Here is a 23,671-nt window from a genome sequence, read left to right on the forward strand (position 1 = left end):
TCAGGGTGTGGTGTTGGGACAGGTACTGTTTAACATCTTGAGCTACAGGAATGGTGGTATTGAGAGCACTGTCATCAAGTCTGCGGATGACACCAAGCTGTGTGGTGCGGTCAACACAGCGGAGGGAAGGGATGCCATCCAGAGGGACCTGGACAACCTGGAGAGGTGGGCCACTGCCAACCTCATGGAGTTCAACAAGGCCAAGTGCAAGGTCCTGCACCTGGGTTGGGGCAATGCCAAGCACAAGTACAGGCTGGGTGGAGAGTGGATAGAGAGCAGCCCTGAGGAGGACTAGGGGGTGCTGGTTGATGAAAAGCTCAGAGGAGGGCCATGAAGATGATTGGAGGCTGCAGCACTTCTCCTGTGAAGACAGGCTGAGAGAGTTTTGGTTGTTCTGGAGAAAAGAAGGTTTCAGGGAGCCCTTATAGCAGGGGCTACAAGAAAGCTGGGGGGGGGGAGGGGGGGGGCTTTTTTACAAGGGCCTGTAGTGACAGGACAAGGGGGAATGGCTTTAAACTGAAAGAGGGTAGATTTAGATTGGATATCAGGAAGAAGTTCTTCACAGAGAGGGTGGTGAGGCACTGGAACAGGTTGCCCAGAGAAGCTGTGGATGCCCCATCCCTGGAAGTGTTCAAGGCCAGGCTGGATGAGGCTTTGAGCAACCTGGTCTAGTGGAAGGTGTCCCTGCCCATGGCAGGGGGGTTGGAACTAGATGGTCTTTAAGGTCCCTTCCAACCCAAACCATTCTATGATTCCATGATTCCTCTTCCAGCTCTGACAAGCAGCCCTGCTTTTCTCAAATCAAACTCCTTTTTGAGAGAATTGCGTTAATGGAGGCAAATCCTTTAGCCTTCATGTGCAGAAGTGGGCCCAAATGGAACAGGGAAGACAAGAAGCAACAGCAATTAATTAAAAAAAAAAGACACTTAGAACCTGTGTAGGAATAAATCAAAATCACCAGAGAGTAACTGAAAAGTCCATGGTAAGGGTAGGAGTAAAGTAAACAACTGAGGTGTGCACCTACAGCATTTTGCAAATTCTTTCACTGGGGAATACCAATTTTCAAATATGAAAAAAAAATTAGAAGATGCTTAGAGGGAGTGTAATACAGCTGCCAAGAAGGAAGTTTCTCCTTCCCTTGCATTGACACAGAAGCCCATGGAATAAATCAAGTTTGTCTTGAAACCAAGCAACAGCTAGTTTGAACTAAATAGTCTGGGCTACTCAGATCATCTCCCTAATTCAATGCATCTCTACTGCAGTTTCTAGAGTACCTCTCAGTTCAGGGTCCCACATTTGGTCTAGCCCCACCTCAAAAGAGCCCTGTGTCAGTTAAGCTGATCCCCAAGGCCTCAGTCCCTCACCGATGGAGGAGGGAGGGAATGCTTTTTTTGCCCCACTTTCATTAATTTTACTTTTAGGCAGCTGGAACTCCAGAGCACGGAACGCCCACTACAATATTCACAGATGAGGCACCAATTTCACATAAGCTCTTCTGCAATACAATTTAACAGTGGTAGAAGATGAGGTCATGTTTAGAGCTGGTAAAATCATTAGCCGTAAATAAATTAATTTGAAATAGAACTGTTAATGCTTTTGTCAGCATTCTCAAACCTATTCTGCCAGACCAAATACTTAATTGTGTTCTACAAAGCTAATTATGCCAGCGTATACTCAAATAATAAATGTCTTTCTCATTTACTGATGTTTTTCTGGTTCTTGTCAAAACTCCAAAATTCTGGAAACAAACCTGAACAAACCAAGCAAACCTTTCAGTATTAACAACATGTAGAGGTAGTCAGCCAAGTACCTGAGAGTAACAAACAAAAAAGAAGGAGAGCAACAAACTGACTTTATTTATTCACTAAGAAATAATATTTCAAAATTTGTATTATTCCATTAGCCCTACTTCCAGGGCTGTGGTTTTAAGAACGTCTAATGCTGATCCTGGGAGAAGGCCCAATGACACGACTAAACGTCGAAATTTCCTTTTTGTGTTTTACATGCTTGATTTATATATTTATTTTAAAACATTTGGTGTGTATAGATACTATAATAAAAATAATTAAAACACAACATATCTTAAAGCCCACTTGTTTAAGCCCCACAGAATCTATTTTTCATTTCAAGAACTCCCATGCTTCTTGGATTGGTTTCAAGTTGTGGGCACTTCCAAAAAGGAGAGGATAGCATGGAAAATTGAGTATTAATTGCTACAAACAACAGTTTATAATTACTCCCCAGAGAAACTGGAGTAAATTTAAAAAGAAAGGGTATGTATTTCTTAAAGCTACCCTTAGGCATTACAGACACATAGCTCATGGACAGACAAACACACACATCAGAACAGGGCCCAAAATATTAAGTGTTAGTAATCTGATCCAGTAGTTTTAAGGGAACACACACATACAGCTACAATACATGGCTTAAGCAGTATTAAAAAAAAACCAAAACAACAACAAACCCAAAAAAACCCCCAAAACACTGTACACAATTTTTCAATCAACAGTTTTACATGAAAGAATAGATACTTATTTTAAAAGGTAAAATAAAAACCACCCAAAACAAACTGGCAAAAACCCCCTACCCAATGAACTGTTGTAGGCTGCAAAGCCTTATAAGGCTTTTGTGCTATTTATTTATGAAATCTCAATCATCCAAAGCCAGTCCAGCTCAATAACAGAACCACAAGCATCTTATACAGACCTGCAGCAGCCCTCCTCTCAAATCGATGTATATTTTTGGAATGGATTGCTCTGGGCCAGGATCACCACTGTGCTTACACCACTTGGCTTCCACATTAACAGAGCAGCAAAAAGGGCCCATCAGAGATCTGGCTCTTTCTTTGAGACTTGTTTTCACTAGGAAATCTTTTATGTCAAGGACAAAAGATGATCCATGGATTCCTAAAAAGAGAGCGACAATTAATCCCGCTGGTAGTTATTCTCTCAAAATTTATGTGCTTTCCTGAATTCACTTTACCATGACCCTGGGAATCTCTGCCCACAAGCAATTACTCACACAAGCAGTCCCACTGATTTTCATGGAAATACTTGTGTGGATGATTGCCCTCCTGTCCAAGCCAGAACATCACAGTTGGGCCACAAGACTTGTGGGTTTTCTTTTTTTTTTTTTTTAATTTTAGCTTGCTCTTTGACACCATTGAGCACTCTTTACAGTGTTGCAGTTACGGAGCAGGTATGTCTCATGAACATTCCTTACGAAGAACTATTTGCCAAAACATTATGACTTTTTACATGTGTGAGTATTTTAAGGTTTATGAGAAGAGACATTTTTCATTAAACTATGAAATTTTTTCCAAAAGAGTATATTAAGAACAAGAACAGCTGCTTCACTTGATTATATTTTAAACTGATAGGAAATAGCTATTTTGAACGATTCTCTGCTCTTGTTCAGGTTAGTTTTTATAAAATATTGCCTTGTTAGACTTTGGAGTGCTTAGCAAGAGAATAAAAGTAATGTTTGAATTCAAATATTTCAAAACAATTACTGCAACTCAAAATGTATAACATGTGTTTACCTAAAAAACATATTAATCTAAACTTTTTACACAATAACCATTTACACTTTACATAGTTTTATAAAATATAAAAATGATAATGGCAGGTTAGATTTATGACAGAACTTATGCACCTCTCATTAAAGACACAAACAATTTTAGGAACGAAACACTATTGAGAAATGACACACCTCTTGTGAATTTAACTTACTGAAAATCACTGGTTAATAGAACAAACCATGCTTAATATCTCTCTATTTGGTTTGTGTATTTACATGAAAAGTACTCTGCCTAAGGTTGGGATAATTTTTTTCTCTTCTGGTACTTGTACTTGGACTCAACACTGAATATTCCATGTCACTATACTTTATAACGCCCATGGCTTATTTTTCTAATGAAACTGGATATTTACCAAAGGCAAAAGATTAAAAAACACCCAAGGCTTACATACAGATGTTTCAAGGTACAGTTCCATTTTATATTTTCATACCTTTGGTGGTAGAAAAAACCCACTAAAATACAACTGGCTGTTTTGAATACATGCAATAAAACTTCTCCTATGAATGTCTTTCAGAATGCAGACAGAAGTCTGTCTGCATCCTGGGAGTTATGATTTCATAATACTGAGAAATATTTTATACAATGGAAGAAAATAAATTGGATTTATTCTTTTAAATCCAGCACCCACTGGGAAGGTGGTCCAACAGTCCCCATAGCAATAATGGCACTGAATTGTTTTCAACCCGAGTAGGAACCACAAACAAGAAGAAACTCTTCCTTGAGCAGTTGGGAGTTTAGTACGAGTCATCATGGGCTTGAGCAAACCTTTGTCCCATACCAATCAACAGGACTGTTGTCACCAATTGGGAAAGGGGTTTTAACTCTGGGTTATTTAGGCTGGCTTCTGAACCCCTGGGTCTGGTTTTATGTCTAACAGGTTTATACGACAGAAAACTCTTCCGTGTTTTTTTGACACTGAACTTCAGTGATAAGCAAGGAAAATAACATCAGCACACCCTGACACCTCTCCTTTTGGTACCAATTCAGACTTGATTTTGCACGCCGTGGAATGAAGCAGCTTCACATATAGTCTTAAACCAAGAAAAAGAGGTATTTTTATGGGAAGGGCTCACCCTTACCCTGCTATGCTCTGTCTAGTTATTTTAAGAGGTACTACAATATTTGGAAATTCAGGTTTTTTTTATACTCTACACGGAACACTGACTTTAAAGAGGAGAAATTCTCAGTAACTATTGCACAATTCTGCAATATACAGAAATGTTCTATAGTTTTACTGGAACACGTGCCAAGTTGCAGAAATAACAAAAGGGAAAAAGGAATGCCAGAATACAAGTGGTTTTATTTATGTTTTCTTTCACTGGGATTACACTTGGAAGGATTATACTTTGCAGCCTTTTTCTGTTGTCATCTCAGCTCCACAAAGTACAAAGAAAACACAGTATCCAATGGCTTAGAAACAAAACTGAGCATTCAACACATAATATGCTGGTTCAAAATCAGCAGTGCCTTTTCTAAATGCTATGTAAACAAGGAGAAATGAAGACACAATTAAGGATAAGGGAGTGTTGGTAAATTTTAAATAAATGAAATATTACAAGACACATCCATGGATCGTGTCCTACAAATACCAGGAAAAGCTCAGGGACATAGATTTTTCTTTTTCTTGCTGTGACCCTGATAGCTCCTTTATAGGCAAGAATCACACCCTCATCCTTCCTATCAGTTACATGTACATGCCTTTTGGGGATGAAGTGACTAGTATAAAAAACACTGTGCTCTTAATTAAAAAAAAAGTAAATGCAGAGAGCATTCAGACAAATTTGCACAAAGTGATGTCTTGAGGAAGCTTAATGAAAACAAATGAAGAACAAGTATGCACAAACCCTAGAAAGCAACAGTAAATCTCTGGGCCTGAGGGAAGTTTCAATCGGGTACCAAGACTATGGAAATCCAAAAGGATGTCCTTCAGAAAAAAATAAACTCTTATCCTAAAGGAGTGAAGAAATACCAGTAAGCACTAAAAGGGAGATTATTTTAAGATTGCTAAATGCCATATCAGCATTCAAAGTATATACTCAGTCAGTGCTTTCCTATGACTGAAGCATTCCTTTCAGAAAGGTAAAGATGCTATATAATTCTCCTCTGTTTTTTTCACTTCCCACACTCTATTTTCAGGCAGTCCTTCCATGCATCTCTCACAGACTTCTATTGTGGAACTGTAACTTCAGTTTAAACAGATTAAATCAAAGTCTCCATTTGAAGTGAACTTGAGATGGCACCACACAGAAGTAATATATCTTCATAAACGACTGTTGTGATATGCAGACGTTAACTTGCTCTGTTTGGATTATTCCTCATGAACACCAACACACTTTTCAGTACGTGCAATAATTTACTTCTAGGAACAAATAGTTTCATGACTTTCAAAATACGCCTCCAAGAGACTAATAAATATGAAGCACTTGCTTTGGACAGTGTTTTAAAAATGTTGCCAGCCCTCCACTGTCAGACTCCACCCAGACCCACAAGAGCACTGTAATATGCTGCCACGCTAACTGAGCAAAGTACAACTTAGACTAGGTTTCTGCATGCCACTGGAAGGATTACCTATGATATATGCTCAAAAGGAATATCCAGGTATTGTTATAGGGTTGGAAATAACATAGGAGGGTTTGAAAAAAAAGGTAGCACTTCCTAGGTAATGACAAGAAATTAACTTGCTCAGAAATTTAAGATGGAGATCAATACAAGAGTGAGGAAAATTTACTAAAAGACACATTTTCTTTGAAATTCTAACATCTTTTTTTAGTCAGTAGCGACTTGATTTATGCTAACACTTAGAGAGACAACTCACAGAATCTGAGTGCCCTACTACAGTTATAAATATAGTTATATTAGGGTGTATATATAATATAGTTATATTAGTGCTTCCTAATAGTAAGAGGCTCCATGTTTGTTAAACTGTCCTGTGTGCATAAACCTATTTGTGTGTATAGAAAAAAAGAACTGCCACATTTTAATAGATGCAGCAAATACATTAAAAAACCCTTTGCCTTATAGTAACAATCACTTAGTGTTTAGGCAAAACAGGTGTTAAGAAAGAGTTCTGTTATTTTTCCTGGTTCACAGACAAAGGGAGAGACAGTGTTTTGACATTAACTATGGACTTTTTGTTTTTAAAAACATTTTAAAATATTGACATTTGAATCAACTCCAAATGAAACAAGCAGAAGTGTAGCAGGAATTTTTTTTCCTTCTATTATGCACCGTGTATTTGCTCTTCCTCAGATAGCTTCAAATCCTGTTTGGTTCACTGCACTGTCACCTAATACAACATAGAGCGTGATTTTAATTGGCACAATTCTACATCGGAAAAGAGTTTTAAGAAAATGGAAACACACGCATTACAATATAGCAAATGGCACTGGTCTATAGTCAAACCATCTTCTGAAAAGCTTCTTGAAAGCTAGTAGTTTTGCTACAATCTGTAGCCCTAGCAGAAAATTGTTTTTCTGAGTTTGAGGCAGCAAGACCATATCCAGAAGCACAGAGCCTGCCACACTGGTTTGGACTGGGCAACACACGTGTGAGCACGGGGGTCTGCACTGACCGCAGCAGCTGGCAGAGGCATTCCCACCTGAAGGATCGCGGTGCACTCTGAAGGAAGAAGCCCAGTCCCTCCCTTGGGCCCTCCATGCCTTGGTGGCAGAGATAGAATCTGGCTGCTGAAGGTTAATTAGTGAATGGTTTTCCTTACTACCTTCTGCATTAATGTCACACACTACTAAGGGTAAATCTAGTATTTGCTTCTGAGCAAATATTTACTCTGCATATCTGCAACTTCAGCAGCTAGTTTGAGGTTGCCAAAGATACTAAACCTGCTTTGAATATGTAAATATGTTGTTATATCTAATATATTGATAAAATTATCTACATGACTTTTTTCCTTATATGAAAACTTCAGGTACATCATGCAATGAGTAGTTACACTACCCTGTTGACAGGTACCCTCTACGAAGCAGCTTCTGAGAAGAAATGGTAACAAAGCTATGAAAATAATTACAGGGGAAATGCTGCAGTTAATTTAAGAGCCAGCCAGTTTATTCAAGTCCAGAAACAGCAGTAGCAAACAAATGGTGAGATGTAGTAAAGGACAATTTTCCAGGAGAGATTTAGTTAACAATCCACTGACCATGCTGGATTTCTCATTAGCGTCGAGCTGAATCTTATGATAGTTCATTCTCCCCACGAGAACAATATTTACACGTTAGCAATTAACTACTCTTTAGTGAAGGAGAGGTTTTCAGCATTGCATGGGGACACATGTGGGCTCTGTAAAAACATGAGATATGTAACACACGGTAAACAGAAAGTGATGATCTTAAACAGGCCAAACCCTTGAATTCGTCACTAATAAATGTCCCCATGCATTCAGCAGTCCTGGCTGCTGGAAGCCTGTTTTCTTCAAATACTTCAAACACTAAAATCCAGGAACATTTATTATTTTAATCCATTACAGGCAGTGCTTGATTTAACTTTATTGGTTGTGGTGGTGGTAGTGGTTATAGTGGGGGTAAAGCTATGTTCTTTTACACATCATTTCAAAAGGGCTTAATTATATTTTATAGCTCAGGCCAGGAATCCTGCTTGTTTTGTGTCTAACAAGGTTCAAATGGAGTTCAGGTCAGTGATGAATCAGAAGAGAAGTCAAAGATGGTTATCTATCTGAAATGAGCTCATCTCCCTTAAAGAATAAGTGGGCAGGTACATCTGTTGATTACACTACTGCATACTAAATAGCTGAAAAATCTCTCAAAAAATTCATTTGTTAATTTGGTTAGCTTGGATTTTGTGATGCACGATCAGAGACAACATATTAAAGTTAAGGTCTAAAGGGATTTTCATTTTTGGTCAAGGTTGTCTTTGATAAACAATAATTTAGAATATATTTCTACAGCTCAGTATTCCCCTATCTCATTCTATGTAAGTGGAGAAAACATAATGGGAAGCAACAAAAATAGTGTTCATTTTGCATCTGAGTCTAGCTTTCAAAACTGAGCGTTACACTGACATGAGTAACATCTGCTTCTGGTATCATAAACATACTGTTAGATATCAGCAGTTTTCAGAAAAGTGACTAAACATTCTTACTCCAGTTTTACAGCTGGGCACAGAGAGGTTCTTCACTTCAAAAAACAAACCATGTATTTTCACATATTCATTTTAGCTGGTTGGTTGAAAGCTTTGGTTTCTTTTCAGGAGATAGCTGGTACCTGCAACTGTCACCGATTTATGAAGTTGTAGATAGCTCTACCATAAAATCAGGCATTGAATGGTTGCACAGTAAATGAAGCATTACAAAATACAGTACAGCACATTCTGCTCAAAACGTAGCCCTGTATAATTGCCACAAGACTGAATTAAAGTTCCAGCTTTGGTGTCTTGCTCTACACCTGATTCACTGGATTTTAACTGCTTTAATAAACTAAATAGTTTATGAACTAAAGGGCAACTTTTCTTTATAAACATCCATCTTGAAGATAGTGCCTGGCAGCACCTGAGCTGTTTGAGCCTCTAGAACCCAGTGAATTATGCTTGTGGAAGCCCAAAGGCTTGGCAGATATACACTGGCCACACAAACAGGTTTCCCTGCACAGTCAGGATGTGGTTCCCCAGGATTAAGGCAGGTCCATATCAGGCTCCTGTGTTTCAATCTTTCTCCCCAGTACGATCCTTCCTCCTCCTCCTCCACCCTCCTTTATATCCTTCTCTGAATTCTCTTTTGTGCCAGCATGGTCATTAAAGCGTTCCTGTCCAGTGAGCCCACTCAAAGAGACAGTCTTGCTGGCAACTTTCCTGTTGGGTTATTTTCAGACAGATGAGTGATCAACTCAATGATTAACGGCTGCCCGAGTAACAGAGCTAGCACAAGGCAGAGTGTAGAAACGTGTGGCCACAGTAACCTAAACTTCCTATGGAATTGCACCTTTAGTTTGGCCAGCAAGCTGGTAATCTCATCCCACAAAAAATATTCTTGCCATAGAAAAAGAAGAAACATGTTTAAATTGTTGACATCTTGGCAACAACTTCAGGAACTGGTCCTTAAGACTGGGCAATAATGCCTCATGTCTGTGTTCTGTACCTCAAGCTGCAAGATGTAGACTGAACTGGAGGAACAGCACAGAAAGCATAAAACGTACAAAGAAAACATGCAGACTTCACAGTTAGCTGTGTTTCCTCATGAATGCAAATATTGTATAGAATTGTCTACCATGAAAATGCTGTATCACCTACTACTGCCACAAACAGCACTGGGATCTGCATAACAGAACAAATTCCTGTCTCAAAAAAAATCCACAATTATTTTCACAATAAAAGCTCAAGAGATTACAAAACCAATCTGAATCTGTTCTGAATCGAATTTCATTTGAAGTCTACTTTTTAAAGTCGAGTTATTTCAACTGCAAATGCAGTTCTACAAAACCAGTGCATGCTGTGTTGAACCAACAACCTACAACTAAGGGTTGGGTTTTTTTCTCCCTTAATGTGCTAGTTCATCAGTAGCGATTCTGAACCCTGTTACAAAGTACCAGTAGGGAATCTGACCAGGATTAATAGTGGTACTCAGTCCTGGGATTAGGTGGTGTCTTGTTTCATGGATTTTAGGCCATCTGTTCTTCCCTCCTACATTATACTTCTGCAGAACTATAAACGCACCTCCACCTCAGGGACTATAGAAAGGAATTAGAATTCTTCTGCTTTTCATTATCACAAGATTCAGTAACTCATTTCATTGTCAGGATAATCCCCTTTTACTCTTTCTTTTGCGCTTGCAGGGTATGCCAAAACGACAAATAAAATCCCAGATGTTAGAGACCTGATGAGGTCTCCACCTTTGCTTGAGTGTTGGGTTTAAGCTACTTGGGACACAGTGTCAAATCTGACAGGACCCTGATGCCCACACCCAATATTCATTAAGGTTTGTTAGTGATTTGTATAGCTGTCTACAAGCTGCACTTCCACCTCAATCCTCAGTGGCCATTTAAATGTTTAGTTTGTCCTCTGGCTTTTACTGACAAAGAATTAATTTCCCATTGTTCAAGTGTTGGAAAGAGTTTATATTTCTTTCTAAAAGTAACAAAGGTCTTCTGGGTGTTGTAAATGGCTTGTAACTGCTGCATATTATTTTAGGTAGTCATATCTAATTTAATGTTTTATTTCCCCATGGGCTAACTTGTGTATCTGCAGCATCCAAAGGCTATGACAATGCCTTAGCAGAGTTTTCTCTAGAGAGTCAGTTAACTCCAAAAAGGAGTTTGGTCTTTGCTCTACACCAATTAATAGCTGCATTTAAGTTTTAATATTTACGTAAAATATCTTCAGTATGTAATTTATTTCAGGTTTAGTAAAAACACTTGTGATTATCATATGCTCAACTAGTGGTTATGTTTTTTCCTCATTTCTATGCTAAAGTAATAATCTCTGCATGCGGGACAAAGGGCTGGGGAATTCTGTCTATGATCTTTGGAATATTTTATGTCCGTAACACCCTCAGTTCAGACACTGAACAGCAAGACTTCGCTCCTGTGTCCAGCCAGAGCAAAATAAGGCTTCACCGAGAGGCTACAGGCTTCTTGCTGTCTTTCACTCTGGGGACAATATAATCCTCAACTTCTCTTCATTTATCTGCTCATTTGGCAGGTAGGTAGTGCTAATTTCAACACCAAACCGAAATTAACTGCAAGTCATATGTTTAGAATTGCATTCTATTTCCTAGTATTTATCAGTAAAAATGATTTCAACTACAGTGGCATGTGACTGCTCTGGAGGGAGCTGCATACAAGCGTGATATCAAACGATCTCAAATCTGACTGTGTACATCTAGACACTTTGCAGAAGATGCCACATACTTCAGAAAACAAAAATCACTGAACCAGGTCTTGAACTTGGGGTTTTCATCAACTGCACAAATAAGGTGCCAAAAATGGGTTAAATGTGTGTTATTTGCTGTAAGAAATGGGTACAAGTTTACCTTGTAACTCTAAGCCACAAAATATAAAATGAGTACAGATAATTATTTTATTTAACATCAGTATGACAAAGTCCTGCCCTTAAGACTATTAAAAAAACCTTACCTATAGCCTCTTCTAAAGTAAAATTAATAGATGTGGAGTTTTTTTGGAAACGGGGTTTTGCTTTCTTTTGTATTTTTTGCCAATACAGAGCATCACGTTCTACAATTACTTTACTGAAAGCAAAATACTCGGGATTTCACTGTAAGTAGAGGAGAACATAAGTATTCTAGCAGAAGTAGTAACCATGTTGTTGTAAGTAACTGTTGTATTAAAACATGAAAAATGGCCAAAAAATGAAGTCCCTTGACACACTAAATATTTGGGGTTGTGTAACAGTGCAGCAGGATATGGAGAATGGAGGTGTTTTAATTTGATCCAACTGCAATAAGAGTATTCAACGCTTACAATTTATTTTGTTAGAAGTGAAATAATTCAACTAATTAACCCCTCTGTTTTTCAGAAGCTACATCATTTTACTTTCATAAGAAATTAAGAAGAAAAATTAAAACAGAAGGCCTTTAGGTCCCATGATTAAACCAGGGAAATCTAGAGGGAAAACCCATAATTAAAAGAAAAGAAGTTATATAGCAAGCTGCTTCATAATTTTAGCTAAAAAAAAAATCAAAGCATTACACAAGGTCATGCACTTTTGTTTTCCCCCAATAAGGGAGGAAAAATGCCGCCAATACATTCTTGCAAGTATTTTTTGCTAAATAATTCCTAGCAAATAGGATTCCTTACAAAGCGACTTCATCTCCTACATTAAAAACTCATCTGGAAAAGGGGTCGTTTACACTGTTTATAAAACACTGCCACATAAAATGTGTAAAAAAACATATTTCACTAAAAATAGCTTGCGTAAGTAGGGGATTAGAGTAGTTTCTACTGCTATAATTGTTCCTTTGTAGTTTTTTCCATGATGTTTTTGAACAGTGTTTTTAACTATGTTTATTAAAGTCAGCACATCAAAAAGGATCAAAGAGAAAGCTAGTGAGAACCAAAGAAACCCCAAGCGTATTGTGTTGTCTCACTGGGGAGTTATGCAGATTCAAGTAAACAAGTGCAAATTGTTGAGGTTTTAATGAAAATTTTCTACAATTATTGTATCTGAAGTCATTCTATATAATAACATCTGTACAGCAGATGGCCATACTGTACAAAAGGCAGGCAATGCTCCTTTTTCTTCCTCTGTTTTAACAGTACATCTGAGATGACTACTTTTGTCATTGCGCTTAGTTTGGTTCAGCAAATAATTCGTAAAATGCAGCTGCTGCAGATGGTCACAACAGTTATTTGACTGTAAAATCAAAGACACAGTGAAGTATTTGCGTATTAGTTTCATTCTGCAAAAAAAAGAAAAATCTGACCCTGTTCAGCTCAAAAGGTATAACTATGAAAACTTTTGTAAAAAGAAAAGTGATGGTGAACTAACATATTTAAGTATTACTTGCTCCCAAGACACAGCTACTACACTTTTGGTTTTTTATAATTGAGTTAGCTTGCATAATTTCTTTGCAATAATAAACCAAATCTAGTTAGTAACTAGGGTACTCTTCTAAAGTATTTTTAAGACAAGATTATAATAATGTTTCCACCCCACTGTCTAATTTATCTTCTTTCCTGAAGTTATGATTTCCACTTTGGTTTCTATCAGCACTTTAATGTCAAATAAATAATATTAAATGAAAAAAAATTATTAAAAGAATTTTTGACAGTTTCAATCAGTATTGTTGAAGTGTCTTTCACACTTAAAACTTACGCTCTTAAAACAATTTATGGCACTGTCACAACAGCATGCAAAACCTCATGCACACGTATTTTTCTTTTTATAGAGCAAAGATAAAGGCAACTTTAACTGGAAAAAAAAATGTGAAAAGTGTCTGACATTGCCTAGTCACTGCCTGGTTATGAAACGTCGTCATACAGAGTAACTAATTTCCATTTTCATTAGATTCAGCATCAGCATTGCTTCACTTAACAATGCTTACCCGACTCCAAACACACTGAAGATACATGTACAGCTCGTGACATGAAAACTAAAGACTGGCTTCCTCAGACTGCCAGAAGAATTAAAAAACAGACCTTCGTAGCAGGATGTTTCTGAGGTTTAACGTTCAAGGCAAGGTACATCCTCCTTCTGGGAGGATGAAAAACTCCAGGCAAAGTGATATACACTGCTGAGTTTGCCAAATTGCTTTATAGCACAGTGACGGAACGGGCTCGGCTTTGAGTATCGAAGCTTGCTGTGGACACCACGATGTACCATGGGACGGATAATGTATAAATGATGGAGGGGAAATGATGGAAGGAAAGAGGATTATTACACAGAAAGAAAACAAGAACTATTTAAAGGACATTAGAAAGGCCTTTTACTCAGTTGCAGAGTTTTCTATGCTAGGGTTGCGATCCGATTGGAAAAGCGTGGGAACGCAGGCACTGTTCCTGCCTGTACTGCTGTTTATTTATGGATAAATCAAGAGTTTCAGGCTCCAGCACTTTCACAGGCTTTCATGTCCTATGAACCTTAAATTTTTCATTTTTAACTTTTCAAACAATAAAGAAGCACTGAAACTGTTGGCCTGAGGAGAAATATTTCTGATGAAAAAGAAATAAATCACCACCTCGCTTGGCCTACAACTTGTTCCTCTCAGCTACACACCATTTTACCTCACAAGCTACTCTGCCAGCTACCTACCTCTGGCTCATCGCCACATCATGTAAATGTATCATCTTACTAATCTTAGTAGAAGACTAACAAAGCAATTTTCAAAGACACTCAAAATGACTTGATTTTAAATGAGACTCTGGCACCCCGTTAATTGTACCCAATGTGCAAAGTCTCCTTGCAGCACTGCGGTGAGGAGACTTGAGCACGTGTTTTCCCTGGGTGACTCTCAGCTGTACAGAGGAAGCATGTCAAAGTTTAGAACTTCCTAAGTCTAGAGGATAATAATGGTATGACCCAATATTTATGTAGTAGCATACCTCAGGGCTCTGAACAATTATTTTTGGGTTTTTTTTAAACAGAAATATAGGGTCCTAACAAGAAAACATAGTTATAGAGTGAAAACTGTCAAAATTTTGCCCTTTGAAGTATGTGCTGAATTATCAGAGTACCAGAAGAGTGTTTACAATCCAGCCAGAATTCCATCAATAAATTAGTAATTACAAGCCAGGGGATATTAACTACAAAATTAAGAACTCTTGGGTGCTGCCTCACTGAAAGGACAAATCAGGTAATGGAGTTTATCAGGGATTTGCAATTTTCTGCTGTGGATTTATGATGTCAGCTACAGCAGTTCCCCTCAGTGCCCACAATTTAAAATGGTTACTAGACCATCACTTGGACAAATCAGTAGCACTTCCAACGTTCAGAAACTCTTACCTGTGGTTTTATGTCCACTTTTAATATCCAGGCTCCCACTCAGGTTTGATAAAGAGACTAACAAACAAGGTTTACTGGGATGTGGGATGGTTTCCAGCGAAACAACCATTTGAACAGTGTGAATGGAAATTTTCTGGAAGCAGGAAAGGGCTTGCCACAAGTTTTCTTGTATTGAAGCCTTTTGCGCAGCGTTGGTGTGTCCTGCAGGTAGCAAATCCTTTGTATTGGGATGTTTGGTTATCGAAGTGACATCCTCATCTGGAATAACGCCAGCTGATGGAGCAGCCTCCTTCCTGGGCTCATCATCATTTGTGGCTATGATTTTCTTCAAAAACTGGTTTATTTGATCAAGTCTGACAAAACTGAGATTCGCTTTCAAAGGTTTCGATATGTCCACACTTATATCAGCTGCAGGAGAGAATTGGAGAAAGAAATATGAGAAGCTGTAGTGCAATTTTTCAAGCAATGTAAGAATATTAGGCATTTAGTGGAGATAACATGATTTCTCCCATTTTTCATTACCATGACTGAATCAATGGTAAAATGTAATGAAACAGTATTTTTATGAATAAATCTGAATTAAAACATCATGAAAAGTACTATAAGCTACTAAACATGCCACAATGATGATCTTATTTTCTTGCTTCTTCCCAGGGATCACCGCAGCCATCTGAAAGGCACACACTTTATTCAAGTGTGTAGGAGGGTAAATACATTAGTCCTTTTGTGTCAGAATGAAAATATACTTCACATTCTCTTGAGTTTTACATCCAGGAGAACTATTTGACTAAACTCCAAAGCCAACAGCGAACATTTTCAACACATTTAAATGAGTGAATAACATGTGTATTGTGTTGTTTCCTACACAGCCAATATGCAGTATTCTTCAATGCATCTTCAAGATGTAACTTGAAATAAAAATCAAATATAAAAACTGAGGTATGTTTAGATTTCTTTGTATTCCAGGGAGATTGGAATACCCTAATAGTTTTTTAAATGTTGCCTCCTTAATAAAGGATTTTGGTACTTCCCAGACTGCTAGAAGTCTCTCAGAATTTTTAGACATCACAACCAATATGAGAAACATTGACAAAAGCAGTCTTTTAGTGGCTGAGATGTTGTAATTACCAGGACTATTTCACAGATGGGAAGCAGGATTTTATGATGGTTGAAACTTATTTCTGTGCTGCTATCTGCCTTTTCACCAGCACATTACACTTCATTACAGACATCCAGCTTTAACTTTGTTTTTAAAAAATTTTTCACTTCAAATTCAGCTTTCACCCAGTAATGAAACAGCTGTACTGGGCAGGGGGAAAAGTTTGCTTTTCTCTTTGCTGTTTGACTCCCTCCATCCCACCCCCTAGATCCAAAACCGATTAGAATTGTGTGCATATATCTAAGCTAGATTAAATGTCAGAAAAAACAGCACTACTTAGTTTCAAGTTTCATTATAAATATATATAGGAAACACTGTTTGTTCAAGGTTTTACACCGATTAATGAATATTTCACCAAAATTTGGACCTAGTTTCAAGTTGTCCAGGATTCATGTTCTACATCTACACACATGATGCAAAGTGATGAGGTCGATTCTCCCACTCTAGGTAGATGACAAGTTTTTGCCACAACAGTAAAGGGCAGCAGGAGCAGACCATCAGAGCTGCTCTTAAGCATAGGTTTACATTGACTTCAGAGAGTCCCAGGCACATGGCAAAGAACTTTTCTGACCCCCCACAGAATATCTGGGGGTTGTAAATTTCAGTTAGATGCTTTGATATGTGAATAGATAAGTCTCTGAATTTTAAACTAGCACTTTTTCTGCCAAGATAAGAGAAACTTATTAATGGCCATGTAAGATTTGTTACAGCTGAATTAAAAAACCCAAAACAACCTTAGAAAAAAGGCTGTAGTAACCAACAAGCCACAGCTAACTGAAATTTAAGACTGAAAAAGTATTTTAATTATGACTTACAATTTTAAGTAACGATTTTCTGAAAACGCTTTCTCTTATTTTAAAGCCTTTGACACTGAACTAGAAAATCTGTGAAGACACTAGCTAACATGTGGGCTTATCAGAAAGGCAAGTATCACAGCTAGGAAGCTGGACGTTACAAGACAGGAAGATTTTTGTACAACCAAAACCACACATGATCAACTTGGAAGACTCTTCCAAATTTTATTATATAGTTTTTTTAAATTAAAACCGAGGGAAGAAGAATGTAATGACACTTTTGAAAATCTCTGCACCCTTCTTGGCACTAAAGAATACCCAAAGACTTGCCTGTCTTTTTGCACACATCTTTGGTCCTCTCCTCCCTTTGAATCGAGAAGACTTATGAAGAAATTAATGACTCAGGTGACACTATGATATGAATTTATTTATGATACTCAAATGGAAAGAAGTCTTACAATTCTAATGAAATGTTAAAAAAAAAAAAAAGTGAGCATATCTTAAAAATTACTCAAGTTTGAAGTCCAAATCACACTAGGATTGGGTTCCTGAGCCATTTAGGCACTTTCAAAACAATTCCCTTATCAACTTACTTTTCTCCTTCAGTGATGTAGTTATAAAGGAGTAAAATTGAATAGAATTTCTTGGCTTTGCTATATAATTAAGTTTGTAAGTTACTAAATAAGGAAAGGACCCTTACTGCTTGGTGTGGGAGCTTTCACAACTGCTTTGTCAAAGGCACATTTTATTGCCAACACTTTCCTATGGAAGTGGAGCCTGGAAGAGGAAAACCCAACAAAAAACCCTACAGCCCAACATACTTTGATAGAATAGATGTCAAGCTAAAGCCAGAGAGTTAACTGTCTTTACAGGTTTAAAAGGAGATGAATATGAGAGCAATAGGTGTCTCTTGAGCTTCTTCAGGCCAGGGCAGAGAGAATAGTGACTCTCAGCGGTGGAACATGCATGGCAGCTGTGGTTCTGGGACCATGTTTCACCATTGCTGTTAGTCACCTGTTTTTACAAACCCTCTGCTCATCCAAGACAACAGGAAAACAATGGACACTAGGACACCAGGACACCAGAGAAATGCAAATAACTTCCCTGTTTTCTGTTTGGAAACTGCACGTCACAGAGAAAAATGTTGTCATGACCGGTCACTCAGGAAAGGTTTGTATTAAGTTGTTGTTTTCCAGGGAATCAGCCTCAGCAGAAGGTGGTGGCAGCCAGAAGCATCATAGCAGAAAATGTAATTCTGGAAGCTTCACTGCAAATATTTTAACTGTCTCATAATGACACAGGTTATTTTTACAACCGGGGAAAGATTATGTAACGAGATCATTTTGGCATTTTAAGTAAAATGTTCAAAAAAGAAAAGTCCTATTGAGCAATCAACATGTTTTTAGCCTTTGTGCTGTTTTACACTTTATACTTAGCACTGTAACAGAAACTTTAACAATCCTTCTAAGAAAAACATATTTAAGTGATGGACAGAAACAGTGAAAACTGATGAAATATGGAGAGCTATTTATAGCAGTTGATCAAGATAGACGTTCAACAGCTTCTTTGGTCACTCAACATAGGCTAAAAAGAGATGTTACAAATGCAAAGGGTCACCTAGATGCACTTGGAATAAAATTTCCAGGGTGCAAAATCCAAGGGTAACAGTATTTTAAAATTATTTTTAACATCTTGGGACGCACACCAAACAACACTGTGCAGATTCTGTACCAGTGAGAAAACACAGGTTCCTATAATTCAAACAACTCTTTGAATTGTCCAAAAATTACATCAGAAACAGGACACGCCAAAAGGTAGCTCAATGCCACCTTTAACACCTCAATTACATCAATCTCTCCTTTGCTTACTAGTGACTGGATACCACAATTATACCCCGATGCTTTCTTTAGATTTAAGACATAATAGCAATAAATTTCATCTATTTCCAGCAAATAAATACTGAAGAAATCACTGTGCTTATAAATGGGTTGTGTTCAAGTGAGTTAATTCTGGTTACGTTTAAATCAGACTGATCTAGACGATATCAAAGCAATATTCTTTTTATTACAGTGTAGCTGAGTGTAGAATTTGATTTGTTTTTTCTCTCTCAATTTCTTCACTACATCTCTTTAGATTACCCAGTAAATCCATGTCTGTCAATTATTAGTTTCTAATTACCCTTCACAACTTTCTGAACAGCTACTAGGAAACAGAATGATGAAATAACTATTGAGTTAAAAGGAGATTAGATAAATATAAATAAATTACACTTATTATATGCTCCCACCACACCAGGAGATGACTTAACAGTGAAAGGAAAAGAATCACGTTGCAATAATGAAATCAGAGAGGGACTTCAGGTCCCAGAGGCGATTCTACAGAGTTTATGTTAATGTACACCTTGTGGGGGACCAAAAATCAACTGGAATAGTTTCCTGAAAACTGTTTCCAGCTATTTTCTCATTTAAAAAGTTCCAACTTCACTTGACCCATTAGTCATCATATTACTTACATTTATTATGTATTTTGAAATCTATTACAAAAAACCCAATGGATTCAATATGGCCTGTTTGAACAAAATCATAACATCTATAAAAGAAAACCTATAAGCAGCACTCAAAATTCTGTCTGAAACAATTTCTTTCTTTGTCATTTTATTACTTAGAGCTTCAGATGAAAAATTGCAGGGTTATGAGTATTTTACCCTTGTTCTCCATAACATTCAGATTTGTACTGTGAAGATATAATTTTATCCTGTGAACTTGGGATAATGGAATTATTTGGTGGGCTAAGGATGAATAAGCAACACAAAAATAACAGAGCTCCGAGCAAGTTGCTTTAGGTCAATCCTAGCTCTTACTGAAGTCAGTGATCTTATTCTAATACATGCCATAACTTAATGTACACCAGGTTACTATTTCTATGACTAATAAACTACCATAGTACACTCTTAATCTGAAAAACCAGAAAGTAAACTCCATGAAAACTATTTATGAGTTTTATTTATAAGACTGGGATCTTTTCACAAACTATGGGAAATGCTGAACTGTGAGAGAGAAAAATATGGCATTTTCCAAGAATTTGTTCAATTCTCATAGCCCTCATTCGGCAATGGATCTTTTATTTCTCATAGCTAATATAGAAAAGGCCAAGTCTTTCTTCCTTACGTTGCACACGGACCTTGTTCTTCCCTACCCCTAGCAGACTGTAAAATATTAAACTTCTTAATAAATAGAACTGCTATAGTAGAAACTACTATTTGCCCCAAACTCTTAGGAGGCTTGAATTTCCTAGTCCTAACCAGGAGAGGAGCTGACAACAGGCATGAAACATTTTACCACCCGTAATATTCTTTCTCTGGGAGCCATCCATCATGATGTAGGTAGTTTAAACAGAGGAAATCTGAGGAAGGTAAAGGTAATCTTGAGCCCTGATTCTGATTTGGAGTCAGGGTGGCCCTTCAGTAACAGGGAAATGACTGAATTGCAAAAATTAAATTTATAAAAATAGGAAAGAGAGAGACATGTAAAGAAAAGACTGGCTGCACTGTTCTCAATTGTCCCTGGTCAGGCATCAAAAGAGCGACAAATTAAAAGAAATTGAAAAGCAAGAAGAATCCAAATGAATTGTTTTTATCCTCTAATTCATCATTCCCAATTTGGATCAAGGGAAAAGAAGGAAGAAACTTGAGACAAGGCTTCAGAGGCCATCTGCAGTCCATCTTGTATTCTGCTTCTGTGAGACAGATGCCAATTAGTCTGGAAGAGGCTGGTAGTCACTGCTCACTATTTCTACCTACTGCCGCCTGTGCGCTGCAGCCCTGCAGAGGCAGCTCTGTCATACCAATATGCCATACCATTATGGTGAACTACAGCCTTCAGGGAGCTTAATAACTTGAGCCACGCAGGGTGCTCCCTCGTGGTAACAACTCCGACTTCCACATCCTAGTATGTCACTGATGTTACGCGAAGGTGACACTAAGTCATCAGCAGCTCTAGCTAACCAGTGCTGCATTTGAGATCTCAGACAAGGCTCAGTGATGCAATTCTATTATTTTTCTTAAATCGTCACAACTGAACCAAAATAAATTGTTGTAGGTCGAGAAGACCAAAGATACCATTAGTTAAGGATGGCGGGTTACTCTTATTCCCAGGATGTTGACTGAAAGGAAGCAACTATGCAGCTACCAAATATATTGCAGAAGTGTGTCAAGGGTTGGGTGGCAAGGCCAAAAACTCTGATGTGGGTATTTGGAGGAACTACCATGGAAGGAAAATCCTAGCTAAGGGAAACTCCCTCAACAGAATGTTGGAGAACTTGAAGCAGGTTTGGAGCGGTTCTGTGGAAAAGAAAAGAACCCATAAACACTAACTCTCTATTACCTGCTTGAACTGCTTGAACTGCTGAACAGTAATCCATATTAAGACATACATGAATACGGGAAAACAAAAAAAAGAGGTAAAAGAGGATTTCAGAAAATTGAGAAAATGTTTGAAGTAAGTTTTAAAAAGAATGCCATTACATTGCACAAGATACCAAGAAAATATTTTCAAGCTTATCAATGGGGCTTCAGTGTGGAGTCTTCATTTTCGGTATAAAGGCATTTAAGAAACCGAATTTCATTCAAAGTAAGTGTTGTAGACATTGCTTTTAGAAAGGTACTTTGCTAATTCTACACGATTACACTGATATTACAGACAATAGATGTGTCAAAACCAAAGCAATACCTACAGGCTTGTACACCTGTTTGGAATATTTCTCTTTGCCCTCTTATTCAAATAAATATCTTTTCATGGCTACAGTGTCAGTGCTTTAAAAACTTGTTTGTAAAAGAGCAAAGGGAAAAAAAAACCCCTACTAGAAAGCTCAAAAGTTTTGCAAATGACCCAGAGTTAATTAGAAAAGTCTGCACCCTGGCTAGTTCCCCTTCTCACGTGTCAGCTCTCATTAAATCAAAAAATTCTCATTTCAAAGTTAACAAACACCATGGTTAACAAAACTGTTAAACTGGGATCAAGTGGGCACATTCCTAGGTTTATATATGATGTCATGCTAAGCAGCCCACAGCTGAACTTGCAAGTAGTATGAATGATTTTTCAATATATTAAGTATCTGATCTAATGCTAATTTTCTCTCTATAGGCTAACTGTGCTGGGAACAGGTGGCCCTGCTTTCAATTACGGAGGGCTAACATGCCAGTGTGAGGCCTGGATTAGTTCACCTTCTCACAGGGAATTTGCCTCGGTTGGGAATGGATTTATTATGGCTTCACACATGGAATGGAGCTCATGTCAGCTGAGGGCAGTGATACATCATATGATTCAAATTAACCTGCTGTGGACTGTTCCGCAGGGCTGATATTGTGTATTAAAATGACGACATTTTTAAAACAGCTTGAAAGAAACCAGGATTGCTGAAGTGCAATGGTTCCAATTTGTTCCAACTAATCTATCACCTGCTGCAGATATTATTCTAGTGGGTTTCTGGTAGCTGCTATTTTCCAGGTTTCTCCAAACCACTGACCTTGCTAATGGATACAATTGTTGTCTTTGAGAACAGGGGAAAAAAGCTGGAGAGAGTGCCAGGGTGCAGTTTTGCTTGTGGCTTTTTATGCGTACCCAGTGCTGTGCCCCTCGCGGTGACCAAACGCCAGGGAGGGAGGGGAAGGAAAGAGCCAGCCACCCTCCCTGGTCCCCCAGTTCTCACTTTATCTTCCAGTGGGACACAACACTTCTTAATTTGTCTGGATGGTTTCCTCTGTAGAAATTATTTCAAAAGGTGAAGTATCAAGGACGGCAGTTATTTCACACCTAGACTAACGTCGTCCCAAGAAACTGCTGGGGGAAGAGGAACTTGGCATCAACCACCTATATTTTGCATGTGTAAGTATTTTAAGTCAATTTGTATGAAGCTGTACTTCATAAGCATGTTTTGTATCGTTTGCATGCGGAAAGAATACATCAAAAAGACAGCTTTTATAGCTAAGAAAGCATACTTGATTAAAAAAAAGGACTACAGAATAAGGACAATAAATTTTCAAAAACTATTAAAACAAGATGGTCATATTTGTTCCTCACCTAATGAATAATATCTAATGCTGAAGCAATAAATAGTTCACCTAGAAGTATTAGACAAGAATTAGATGTACAATCCAGTAACAGAGGGAATTTAAAAAAGAAAGGGTCATGTAAACTGATGTAGATGGAATTTAAAAAATTTTAAATAATTAGTTACTGTAGAAAGAAAAAGAATAGTCCTTTAATACATTGTGGGGTTAAAGTTGAGGTCTGTTCCCACAGGCCCGATGATGAATGCTTATTTCTCCTAGGATCCTATTACCTTAAATCTGGAAGAAATATCATTTTTCTTTAGTTGCCAAAAATGTACAAAATAATCAACTCATGTGGCAAGAAGTGCATTAATGTATCCTGTTATTCTCATTTAATTAGTGGTTTCCAAGTTTAGCTACTTGATGTAGTTTTTTGATCTCCAAGCTAATATGGAATGACAACCTGGTTTCCTGTGTGGTGAAACCATACGATTTTTCTATGGAACACTATCTACTTATCTACTTCAGCTGACAAGCTATTTACAGGGAGTACTGGTTTTATCTAACAGCAAACACTGGGAACCACTTGCAGATTTTTTCTTTTAACTGCTTGCATAGTAGTTTGCATCATAAAACGTAGGCATGTTTGATTGTTGTACTTATTTCAT

The 23,671-nt window shown here is 37.7% G+C and overlaps 1 protein-coding gene across 1 annotated transcript in view; it reads right to left on the reverse strand.

Annotated features, from left to right (window-relative positions):
* LOC104507773 (vacuolar protein sorting-associated protein 13B-like) overlaps positions 1-15,409 on the reverse strand; it is a gene marked incomplete at its 5' end in the record, with an annotated part of 91,587 nt that extends 76,178 nt beyond the window's left edge. The window contains 2 exon segments of the mRNA XM_010149157.1: positions 2,707-2,906; positions 15,002-15,409. Coding sequence (XP_010147459.1) covers positions 2,707-2,906; positions 15,002-15,409 — 608 coding nt within the window.
* Between the last annotated feature and the right edge of the window lie 8,262 nt (positions 15,410-23,671).

This window comes from Eurypyga helias, unplaced genomic scaffold (assembly GCF_000690775.1).
Source record: "Eurypyga helias isolate BGI_N326 unplaced genomic scaffold, ASM69077v1 scaffold36743, whole genome shotgun sequence".
Classification (NCBI taxonomy): Eukaryota; Metazoa; Chordata; class Aves; order Eurypygiformes; family Eurypygidae; genus Eurypyga; species Eurypyga helias.